This window comes from Morus notabilis, unplaced genomic scaffold, assembly GCF_000414095.1.
Source record: "Morus notabilis unplaced genomic scaffold, ASM41409v2 Scaffold85, whole genome shotgun sequence".
NCBI lineage: Eukaryota > Viridiplantae > Streptophyta > Magnoliopsida > Rosales > Moraceae > Morus > Morus notabilis.
The window spans coordinates 172,111-184,884 of NW_010362624.1; the positions used below are offsets into that span (position 1 = coordinate 172,111).

A 12,774-nucleotide genomic window follows, 5' to 3' on the forward strand; every position below is an offset into this window, starting at 1 on the left:
AATATCTTGATAGTTAACAATGTGCAGTTTGTCTCTTAGACATAAGTAAGAAAAAGAAACCTTTTTAGGAACAAAAAGGGAGTTTTACCGAATAAAAAATATCGATAATTTTTTATTTTTTAATTGTTAGATTTATATTATAAATTATTTATTTTATGTATTTTTTTAATTTAATGTGATTTTAATTAAATTTAATAATAAAAAATTTATGTTATTAGTAGGTCGGCCAACCGAGAAAAAAAAAAAAAAAAAAAAAAAACCCTCTAAATTCGAATCTTGAAGCAGATTATTTGCTTAACAAGTCCGCATTTTTTACCAAAGAGATGTTGCATATACTCAAAGATGGCAGTTTTGCCTATCGCGTGCATCATGCAACAGTAGTATGAAATTCCGTGCACATGATTAATTTATCATTTCAAATTGTAATCGCTGGAAAAACTTTGCTGTTGAACTTTCCGCAATCTGTCGTGTTGAAAAAGGAGGAAGAAATTACTATCATATTCCAATATTAGGCGTGACAGTTCTTCATATGTGATGAATGCTGCCTCTTTTTTTTTTTTCAATAAAGGAAAGTATGTTGCCTTTTCTTTTCTAGTTTCCTTCTCGCATTTGCTTACGTTTCTTGCTTGGATCAAGTTTGGCGGTTTGATTTGTTTTGTGGTCCATTTGAAATTGATTTTTATTTTTTTTTTGTTAAGACTATTACGACCATGCTACCTAAAAGCCGTAGAGCTATACAAGGCTGAGTCTGCCCACTTTAGAAGGGGGGCAATCATACAAATTTTTGTTATATATATATATATATATATATATATTGTATTTTTATTAACTACACACAAAACTCTTGTATTTTTTATCCATATAAAATTTTTTAAATTTAATTACTCTTTGCAAAGATTAAGGACTAAGGAGTAGATTTGTTGACCCTAAAATCAAGGACACGGTTCTTTCTTGCTTAAAATAAGCGTCAATATACAATTAAAAATAGATTTTGTGGGCTTAAAAACTAAAAAGCCACAGTGAACACAACACATCTAAAGGAGGCTTTTGAACAATTTGCTTATGAGCAATACGCATCTAATTATCCGACACCTATATTTGTTCAGTGCTTGTGTTTGTGAAATCCTTTCTAAATGCAAAACTTTATCAAGGGAACGTATAATCCTTAACCCATCAAAAACAAAGAAAATCATCCTTCAATGTTTTCACCACCTTATTTTTCTACAAAAACCGTAAACATGGCACCAACACAACATAGATAGAACAAATTCCGGAATAAAAGATTTAACAAATAGCTGCAACATCACATATAAATGAAACAATCAAACATAACTGTGTATTCCAATATAATGGTGTCCACTCCAGCACTTCCACATCAAGTGTGGAAGAGTAGCCTTATTAAACAGAATAAACGGGAAACACAAACAACCATAAGACACTCATTAAAAGTTCAAACCGACTGGAAAAGCATAAAAAAGATGACATGACTCAAGACAACATAACCCCTCACAAACTTGTTTTATTCAGCAACAATAGTAATAGTAGAAAGACCACTCTCAATTCAAAGCCATTTCTCTTCACCTTCCTCATCCTTCTCGTCCTCACTCCAAAAGCGTTTAAGAGTCGACCGGGGAGATCCACTATCTCCACCACGAACAAAGCTGTAGTAGATGAGAGTTCCACCCATACCGAGCACTTCAGCATTCCTTTCTGCAATAGAGTACCCCTTCAAGCTCAGTGGGAACTTAGATCCAAGCTCTTCACGAACAACTGAGGAATGCAGAGCCACAGAGAATTCAGATGGCCGGAAGCAAGCCAACACCCTCTGAAGCAGCTGGCTCAGATCAACATCCTCAAAATTATAGCCCATTGCTTCAAAACTTGCATAGCTGAAACCATCTTCTGGCGTCACATGGATAGTGGAGATCGCATCCTTTTCAATAGAGTTCATCGAATAACCACAAGGCTCGAACTCGAAGTCGCAAATTTCAGATTGTGGAAGGATTTTCCTGATACCAGAATCCTCAGTCATCTTAGCAGCAGAGCTTTCATTCGTTTTGTAAAAGACAGATGCTCTTTCCCTGTCCAAACCAGTCATGCACATCTCTAGAGTGTAGACAGAACCCAACTGCCGTGCTCCCCAGACCAAGCTTGCCAGTTCTGCATGAGCAGAGTATACATGCCACTTCTGTTTTTGGTTGGGGCTGCCCATCATGTAAGCTTTGCTGGCCAAACCAAGCTTTCCAAAGTGGCTATCAAGAACAGCTACCTCCTCTGCAAAGTTACGGTGCGGAAAAGACTGGGCACCAGGAAATATAAAGCTCCCACGAGTGTACCTCACAGATCTCACAGCAAGAGAAATCGAGCTAGCCAGCTTGAGAATTGCAGGGATCGAAAGAAGCAATTTTGTTGTCCCACAAGTTTTGATAATGATCTTATACGGGTACACAAAGAGGCTAGATTCTGAAAGGACATATGAATCAAGATGGTCATTGGACAGTGAATCGACAATAGTGCATTCAGCTGGTTTCAGAATCTCATCCACTTGAGATTTTGACAGAGATCGGAGGCCCATCCCCCCTGGATCAGCAAACATTCCAGGCTCAAAGAAAGAAACTTCAAGCCTCTTTTCAAAGCCTTCAAAACCAATAGCAGAGACAGGCACAGCCATTTCGAATTAAAGGAAAGAAACAACGCTTCACGTAGCAAAGGACGAGGGAAGGAGAAAGCAAATCGAAACAGCAGAGAGTGAGAGATTTTAGAAAACAAGACGCCAAGAAAATGAGAGAAAGCAAGAAAAAAGGAAAAAGAATTGTATGAATGCGGTATGACGGATCTCAAGGGGTTATGTCTCAACGTAGGGGGAGTCAGGATGGCTTTCGAACGCACTGCAAAAAGTAGAAAAGCAGATTCATCAGTGAGCAATTTAACCACTTAAGTGCCAGCAATTGTGAGAACCAAGTAGCATTGAAAAAACAACTTACGTTGGAGTAGGCAGCAGATCTGAACTTCTTGATTCCACCGGCAGGACGAACGTCTTCAATGCTGTAACCGAGGGGAGCTTCGTAGAATAAGGATTTACTACTACTAGACTTTTTCTTACCACCTTTAGACTCCATTAGTTCATTCAGTCGACACTGCAAAAATGATTAAAAAAAATGGAGTTAGCCATCGAAGAACTTTCACAAACCATATAAAAAATAAATCTCACAGCACCATTAACAATTCCCAACATGTGATAAAAGTGTGCAAATAGCAATGGTAATAAACATCGTTACATCACAACCATAAAGGAAAGGCGAATTCTTGACAAAAACTTTCACTATCAAATTATAGAAAAAGGCAACACGAAGTCCCAATTTTTAAGGAAAAGCCACAAAATTTGCACCCAAAAGAAAAATAATAACAGACTTGTAAGGTTAAGTTTTATTGAACCAAAATTTGGCGTCCAACCAGGCTTCACAGAAAGGCGAATTTTCAACAAAAATTTTTCAGAATTAAATTATTGTAAAAGATACGACAAAGCGCCAATTCTTTAGGAAAACCAGTGAATTTTCACCATGAACGCAGGAAAATATACAAATAAAAAAAAATTACAGGAAGCATCCATATCAATATAAGGGGAAAAAAAGTTAATCTTGCAAAATGCAAAGCCTTAACTTTTAATTACAAAGGAGATACAAAACTCATTACGCATTCAATATTAAATCATAATGCATAATCCCTATCTAATCTAGCCATTATCCATGAACAAAAGCAATCTCCGTTAAGCGAAAAGGCAATCCAAAAACCGCTCCAACAAACATCTTTGATAACAAACCATGGAATAAAATAAAAACAAACAACAAATGATAATAAGAAAACAAACAAAAATGAATCCATAAATAGGTTTCAAACCATCGAAGAACTTACAAATTTAAGAAAAAAAACGAGGAAGGACACAAGCTGCACCGAAAATTCCCTTTTTCGTAGTCCCAAATCAAAACCTGGACATTCAACGAAATTCCAAAATCAAAAACCAAACGAGAACGAAAACAATAATAATTCGAGGAAACGAAATCGAAGAACCGAGAATCTTACGGATTCACAAACGAAGACGAATCGAAAGAAACCCTAATTATCTTGCGCCGTCCGTAAAAACTCCAAGAAAAGAACGTGAGAGAGAATTTTCAGCGACTGTTCAATTTTTTATTTTATTATATTTTTTTCTGGGGAGTGGATTGGAGAAGCTAAGCGAAGCGGATGCGGGGTTTATATAGTAGGGGAAAAGAGGAGAAGCGCAAGCGTTACGGAATTGCCACGTGGTTCGAGTAAATTACCAGCGTGCCCTTTTCCTGGCTGGCCTAGACTTTCCCTCTTCTGTGGACCACATAAATCCCTGCGGTTACCACATTACCCATATTCGTGCTTTTCGCAAGCCCGAGAGGTGAATCTCACGCGCCGCGGGCATGGCGGCTCCCGAAGAATCCGGGAAACTAAGAACACGCGCCGTTTGACTACGGAACGTAAAGAGGTAATTTTGACAATTGGATGAGCTAGAATAAAACACGTGTTTGGATTTTATTGGCGACGGTTTTGACTGCCAATGAACTAATGCCACGATTGGAGTATTTATAGAAAAGAAATGGAGTTGGGTACATTGGATCAAGAGAATCTCATACTGTGTAAAAGTTGATGATAAGTGTGATCGTGCGGTCGAGATTTAGGAAGTCGACAAGGTGTCAGATACACGCATGACAGGAACAATATGAGCTGCCCTATTTTGTCCTTTTGCCCTTAATACTATTAGAGCATCTCCACCAAAGTTCTCTAAAACTTATCGAGAGATGAAAGAGAATAAAGGTGGTTCTTTATGGGTTGTTTTTTTTTTTTTTTTTTAATAAAAATTTAAACTCAAGTTATAATTTTATTTAAGTTCATGTTTTTTTATAAAATTTGAGTTTGAATTCGAGTTTAACTCGAGTTTAAGACTAAATTTGAGTTCAAATTTTTCCTTTAACTCGAGTTCATAAATTCGAACTCAAGTTAATAAATAATATTTTTTATATTTTTAAAAATGTCATAACTTTTTCGTTTTAATTCTTATTGAGATGATTTTTTTTCTTTGCATTCACAACGAAAAGACGAATAAAATTTCACCCATATACGCTATTAAAATTTTTCATCACCATTGAGTTTTTATTAAAATACTATTTAAATACAAATTTAGTTTTAACTCACTCAAACACAAACTCAAAAAGATTTTCAATTCAAATCATAACTCAAATGTGCACATCTAAACACAAACTCAAGTTACAATTTTATCTCAAATTATAACTCAAACTCAACTTAAAATTATCACTCAAATCACTCTAACTCAAAAATGTAAAAGAACAACCTTATGTTCTTTAGTAGAACAGAGATTACAAAGATAAATAAATAAAAAAATGTTTTTAATAATTAAATTGTTTTTTTATTAAATTTAAATAAATTTTTGAAAGATAAAAGGGTATTTTCAAATTTTTAGTGCCTGTATTGTATGGAATCCTCCGCAAGTGGAGGGATGTAAAATGGTATGTTCGGGTGGATGGAGTCTCCCTCTATTTCTCCTTTCTTTTCCCTTCTTTATCCAACTAAACAAGAGATTAGACTCTCCTTTTATCTCTCTCCCACACCTACCTCTCTTTCTCTTCAACTAACACACTCTAAATTTTAGTTAAATTCTAGATAAAATTGTTAAAAACCATCTTAGAGCAATTCTAACTATGTTAGGCATTTTATGTTTTTAACTAAAATAGTTAATGATTTAGCTTATTTTAGTTTTTCTTTACTCTAACTATTAGCTAAATAATTAGATATTTTAGTTAAAGTATTTTCCACTAACTAAATATAGCTAATAATTAGTAGCTAACTATTTATTCTTTTTGTTATTTTATTATTTATTTTGATTTAAAGTAAAAGGACAAAAATTATTTTTATTTTAAACTCAAAAAAATATTAAAATAATATATGTTTAGCTAAAATTGAGAGTATGGTTAGAGTAACTCACTAAAAAGTTAGTGACTAAAATAGCTTTCTAGCTATTTTAACTATAATTTAACTAAAATTTAGAGAGTTCACTTAGAGATGCTCTTAGTTAGTAATTTTTTAGTCAGACACTCCAACCATACTTTCTATTTAGCTAAACACATATTATTTTAATATTTTTTCTGAGTTTAAAATATAAATAACTTTTTTTTAACTTTTACTTTATGTCAAAAAAATAATAATAAATAAATAAATAACTAACCACTTCTCCTTATCTATATTTAGCTAGTGAAAAATGTTTTAACTAAAATAGCTAACCATTTAGAGCAATTCTAATCGTTCTAGTCATTTGACGTTTGGTTGGAGGATTCAAACTATGATTTGAATCATGATTCATGGTTCACTACAGTGTTTTCTCTCACAAAAAATACACGTAAATCAAAAATAGTTCTAATCACGTGATTCTAATCCATGAACTAAACGTCTCCGAATCATGTTTTTAGCCAAAATAGTGATTTATTTTCTCTACTCCAACCATAACTAAATAGTTAGCTATTTTGGCTAAAGTATTTTTCACTAGCTAAATATAGCTAGTAAGAACTGGCCAGCTATTTGCTCTTTTTATTATTTTATTCTTTATTTTGACATAAAGTAAAAGTAAAAAAAAAAAGTTATTTGTAGTTTATACTCAAAAGGTATTAATATAATATATGTTTAGTTAAAATAGAGAGTATGGTTTAAGTGACCGTTGAAAAACTGCTAGCTAAAATGGTTTTCTAACTATTTTAGCTAAAATTTAGCTAAAATTTATAGAGCTCCCTTAGAGATGCTCTTAGCTAATGGTTGGAGTGAGAAAAAGTTAAATCATTAGTTATTTTAGTTAAAAACATTAAATGACTAGTATGATTGGAGTTGCTCTTATGAGGATTTTTTCTCACTCTTATTTATCCCGATGACCTTAAAATCTCATTACTCACAAAAAATGGATACCGTTAAATTAGTAGATGAGACTCAACCTAATAGAAACCACTACTTTATAAGTGATGAGTTTTTATCTCAAACGAACTAATCTATGTTTCAATTTTATGATCTAATTGGTGTTTCTAAAATATATAATTTTAAACCATTCATTAATTAACAATTATTTTTCAGACAAACTGTAGCATGAGGATGACATGAAAAGAAAAATCAGAGCTTAAATGAACGGTATAATTTGATTTTTCTTTTTTAATTATTTTAAGTTGTGTTATTTTTATTATTTGATCACTCTAAAATCTATCATCTGTTGTTGTCATATTATATTAGCACTAGGACCACAAAACAAACAACAATAATGATTATTTTTATTGTTGTTCTTAATTATACGTATTTCTTTCATTTCGACTCGCGACGTTTGCTCTTAAGTTATAATTACCTTGACTTTTTAAAACATATGCATTTTTATCCTTTTAATAATACATTATCTATTTCCAAATTAAAAACGTCGTGGTAGCAATAACACTTATAATAAATGTTGGGAGTTAAAATGAGACATAGTATATATGATCAAGCATGGTTTGTTGTTATCTTTTTGGTCCTAATGCTAGAAACTTTTTTTGTCTTTTGGGAAATTGCTACGAAGAAAGGGCGCATTTATCAAACGTAAAGGAATATGATGGAATTAAAAGGAAAAATAAATAAAAATAAGTATATTTGATTCGTTTTCAAGTGTTTATTTAATTATTAAATAGAGCACCTCATTACCTTCTTAATCTCCATTATAATTAAAAATAGCAGTGTTATCAATATAATAACTATTGTGTATATAGTTATTCATTTTGTATATAAGTAAAGGTTCTTTTACAAGTAAAAACACATTATTAGGTTCTTTACTAAAATTACTAAAGGTTATAAGCATTAACTGTGTAATAATTCATTGATTATATAAGTAAATTTAATATTTGTGTTTTAACAGGAAATCAATATCAATACTAATGAAATATAAGGATTAACATTTCCTTTTTTTACTCTCTATTATGCAGAGCTTATTAAATGTCTAATATTAATTTTAGGACGGTTCTTTTCATATCATCTTTTTTATTCTCCACGCCCCTTTTTAAATGCACACTCCATATAATTTTGAAAGAATTAATTTACACACCCCTATCATTCGAAGAATACTCTTAATTCTTTTTATAAAATAATTAAATACTGTCCACTTCCATTTTCTTTTCACACCCACCATTTTACTTAGTTTGTTATTTAAATAGTATTATTTATTTATCCCTTCATATTTTTCTTTTTATTCTTTTGTTGAAGTTTTCGGTGTGAAGCTTTTGTTCAAAAAAAAAAAAAGAAGATGATGAAACTGGAAAAAATATAAATCTGACTTATAAAAAATAAAAATAAAAAACAAAATAAAATGATTAGTCTTTACCAAAAAAAAAGTAAAAAAAATATAAACATAAAATTAAAAAAATAAAAAATAAAAATCATCATAAACCAATAGAAAAAAAAAATTAACATTATATCAATGCAACTTTTTAGAATAGTCATTGAAAGGTGAAAAATTATAGATTTTCTTATAATTTTCAAAATAACAATATAATTTAGGATATAATATGTGGGGTGTGTGGGGAGATAATTTATTTTTTGAATTAAATTTAATTACATATTTATTTTGTGAATTAAATTTAATTACATATTAAATATGTCATAATTATCTTTTTTTGTTATTGTATGTAAGAGTCTTTTTGTTATAATAAAATTAAAGTAAAGGAGTGTTAGAAAATAAAAAAATGTGTGAATAAAACCATTATTAGTTTTATAAGTAAGCAAAGAAAAGAAATTACTACCTTAGCGAGTGAAGTGCTTACACCCCTTCCTTTAAAAGAGCGCATTGCCGCTTTAATAATAGAAAAGTTAAGGGGCCGAGATATGTTGTTTTAATAATAAAAAGGTTATGTAAATTCCTTTCTTTCTTGAAAAGAGAGAAATGGTAACTTTATCTCCCTTTTAAGTAAACGCACTCAAAGTTTAAAAATGATGTCATTTAAAAAAAAAAAAGGTTAAAAAGGATGTCGGGTTACGTTGGTAATATTTTTAGGCCTCGTTTATTTTGTAAATTTGAGTTTTTAATTTGAATTGGGATGTAATATTTTTTAAAATTTTTTTACTATAGTAAAAAAAATTAAATGTGATATTTTTTGAGAGATTTTAACTGTAAAAATTTAAAATTAAAAACTCAAATCGGTAAAATAAACGAATGCTTAATATCTTTAAGAAATTAGTGGTCGTACTGCAAGATTTTTAAACTACTCTTCATCGGCAGCAAACAAAGGGGCAATCATTGTCACAAAAAAAGGACAATCATTTGATTAAAAAAATAAAAGGACAATCATTTTTCTATTTATTGCCATAAAAGTGATATGGCTTTTTTTCCCAAAAAAAGGAAAAAAAAAGCTTTTTTTTTTATTATGCATAACTGGTCCAATATATAATTGTTTTAAAAACTTTAGAACATGTTTATTGGTGGGGTTTGAATTACGATTCAAACGGTTTTATTAAGGTCTCGTTCATTTAATTGATTTAAATTTAAAATTTGAGTTTTGTTATAGTAAAAAACTCTCAGAAACAATCACATTTAATTTTTTTATTATAGTAAAAAATTCTCATATAAAGTCACATCTTAATTCGAATTAAAAACTCGAATCAGTGAACTAAACGGGATCTAAGTGTTTTTTTTATAAAAATTTAAATTTTAATTCAAATCATCTTATTTAAACTGATGGACTAAAACAACTCCTTATCTCCTCTTAATTTTTTCGGCTTTTGTTTCTCTTTGATGTCTCATAACAAGGATCACATAATAGTTGGTTATATTGATTAACAGTTAAGAAAAACACAATCACATTTTCAGAGTCATACCATTTTCTATTTCACATTAATACGCGTGGCACGCAATAATTTTGTCATTTAACTGCTAAATCGCCCCTTTTTTTTTTTTGGAATATATATTTCCTCTTAATTACTTCTTTATAAGGGTGACTTAACCGATTCAAGATAAATATATTTTAGCCTTATTTATTATAGAAATTTCCTTCTTTAAAGTAATAAAAAAACGAAGATCCGCGATTCTCAATTATTAGGATCAAGCAAAGACTTTTTCTTTTCTTTTTCTTTTTGTGACTGGACAATAACAAAAAGGAATATATACAATTATTGAGTCCGGGACAAATCTCCGCATATATACGTGCTATAAGTTTACGTTACCCATTTTCCATATCCTCCAACCACTTTTTTTTTTTTTTTTTTTTTTTTTAAATTTACCAAGAAGTCTATGGCACTAAGCAAACAACCATCACATGTGATACATATGGATTTTCTTTTCTTTTTTATTCACGCTACTTTTAATAATGTTATCTCGTGATTTAGCAGTTTACACATTTTTTTCTTATACGTGGTGTCTACGGCTCCCAGCCTCCCACTTTATTAACAAAAAAATGAAATAGCTAAGTATCAAACCTTTAATGGATATATGCATATAGAGTTATAAATTTGAGTCGGCCTAAACAGATTGGCACAAGGCATGTTATTATTGGTCTAGGTCCGGCGCTAAATTTCTGGTCAAATTGAGTAAGATTTTGAACTTAAAATTTATTCGAACTAGCCTAGACCGGCCTAATCCGACCCAAATGCTATCTTTTTAAAGTTGTTTTTAATACCTTATAAAATTTTGGGTTGAGGACCAAGCCAAATCAACCTGAAATTTTCATTTGGGCCTCCGAACCCAAATCAAGTCGGGCGGCCTGAATTTTTACCACTATATGCATACACTCACGTACCCACATTTGATAATACATAAATAACAAATACTTAATATATAAAAAAAAAAACATAAGCAACAAATAGAAAACATGGTTTGAACAAAATGTGACATTAACACAATAATCTCCATGAGAAGCATCTCCAATGCAAAGCTATAGTTGATATATTAATAGAAAAATTGACATTTAAGTGTAAAAACATTATCAAATGCAATGTCATTTGGTTATGCTAAATTTGTCACATGCTTTCATTTGTAGTAAATTTATCACCAAATATAGCATATGAAAAATTTAGCATTTGATTTCTATTGGTTGATATGTTTACATTTTCATTTAATCATTGTAATATTTGTATTTTAAAATTATTTTAAGATTAAAAGTTAAATTTTACTACTTCCAAAACTCAATTATTACGCTAAAAATTAAATTTAATATTTGAAATAATATTATGTATTAGAATAAAAATAAAAATAATATATTAAACATATTATTATCACATTTTATAGTGCCAAATATACTATTGATATTAATATTTATATTAAAGATGGTATCAGCATTAAGACTTTCTTTTATAATATTGGTGGCAAGCGGTGACTTCCACACTTAACTTCGCCCTAAAGTGCAACGGCTTAAATTTCTTCCCATGTCCCAAAAAAAAAAGTATCACTTATATAGGGATCAAAAGAAATGCAAATAAGTTTCTTCTTGTTTTTTTTTTTTCTGTTTGTGCCTATGTAAATAGGTATGGGATAATAACATAAGTATACAGTTGAATAAAATGCGGAAATTCACATGTTTTTTTTAATTAATTAATTTATTTATTTTTTAACAAGAAAACCTCATAATATTGATAAATGGACTCAAATACAAGAGCAAGAGAATAAGGTCTCCTCTAAAAAGAAAAAAAAAAAGGAAAACAACAAGCAAAAATTTAATACATGAAAATCAGGAAATGGAGGTCATTTCACATGCATTTCAGATAAATGCTCAAACTATTTTTGTAATTTATCTAATCACATAAAAAGCCAGTAGTTTTCCTAAGCACACAACATTAATATTTTCAAAAAACAAAAAAAGGAACATTAACATTTTCCAAAGCCTGGTACAAAATTGAGATATTTACGTTTTTATATCTTGTATTTTGAGTCTATTCAAAAACTATACATTTAATTTTTTATCTTATTAAATGTATACATTCAATTAGATTTAATGTCTAAATTTATACCTTTTCACAGTTAATCATCGATTTTAACCTTAAAAATACATAAAATATCATTGAGTAAAAAAATGGAAAAAGAAAAAAAATAAAGAAAACTTTAAACTTAGAATTTTTTGACCTCAAAAGTATGCAAAATTCCATAGAAATGGGTTTTGTTTGTGTGTGTGTGTGTTTTTTTTTAATTTTTTATAATATTGGAAAGTTTTAATTTTTATTTTTTTCTTAAGGATAATTTGGTCATTTAAAGGTAAAAATCAAGTATTGATTGAAATAAGGAATAAATTTGTATATATATGAAAAAAAAATCTAATTTGAACTTTAAAAGTATACATTTGATGAAATAAAAAAGTAAAGATATAGATTTTGAATAAACCTAAAACACACGGTATAAAATATAAATATCCCAATAAATTTTCTACAGTTAGATTAAAGTGTATATATATATATATATATATATATAGTTTGGAGATGGAAGAAGATGAAGTAAATGAATCGCACTGTGTATATGAAAATGATGATAAAGTCAACATCTTAAACAAAGCACAAAAATAATTAGAGAAACAAAAACTGTCTGAACTGGCATGGCATGTGCTTGACCGGTAAGGAAATTTAGGAAGAAAACAAGACTGCTTGTTGACTTTCCTGTTGGGATTTTTTTTTTTTTTGGTAGTTTGTACTATGTAAAATAGATAAAGAATGAGTCATGGAATGGATATGAAACAAAAGAATTTTCATTGACGCTCT

General features: G+C 29.9%; 1 protein-coding gene and 1 long non-coding RNA gene across 2 annotated transcripts; both read right to left on the bottom strand.

Moving 5' to 3' along the window:
* Nucleotides 1–1,283: 1,283 nt before the first annotated feature.
* Nucleotides 1,284–2,871, bottom strand: LOC21392996 (S-adenosylmethionine decarboxylase proenzyme). The gene has a single exon (XM_010102603.2). The coding sequence runs from the start codon at nucleotides 2,669–2,671 to the stop codon at nucleotides 1,562–1,564; it is 1,110 nt and encodes a 369-aa protein (XP_010100905.1). The 5' UTR covers nucleotides 2,672–2,871; the 3' UTR covers nucleotides 1,284–1,561.
* Nucleotides 2,872–3,124: 253 nt separating this feature from the next.
* LOC21392997 lies at nucleotides 3,125–4,244 on the bottom strand. The gene is made up of 3 exons (XR_002902584.1): nucleotides 4,081–4,244; nucleotides 3,913–3,986; nucleotides 3,125–3,137 (listed from the first exon to the last, which is right to left on the bottom strand). It is a non-coding gene; the product is annotated as an uncharacterized LOC21392997 (long non-coding RNA).
* Between the last annotated feature and the right edge of the window lie 8,530 nt (nucleotides 4,245–12,774).

Coding starts and splice junctions, on each gene's coding strand:
- LOC21392996 (XM_010102603.2), bottom strand. CDS start 2,671: ATGGCTGTGCCTGTCTCTGCTATTGGTTTTGAAGGCTTTGAAAAGAGG.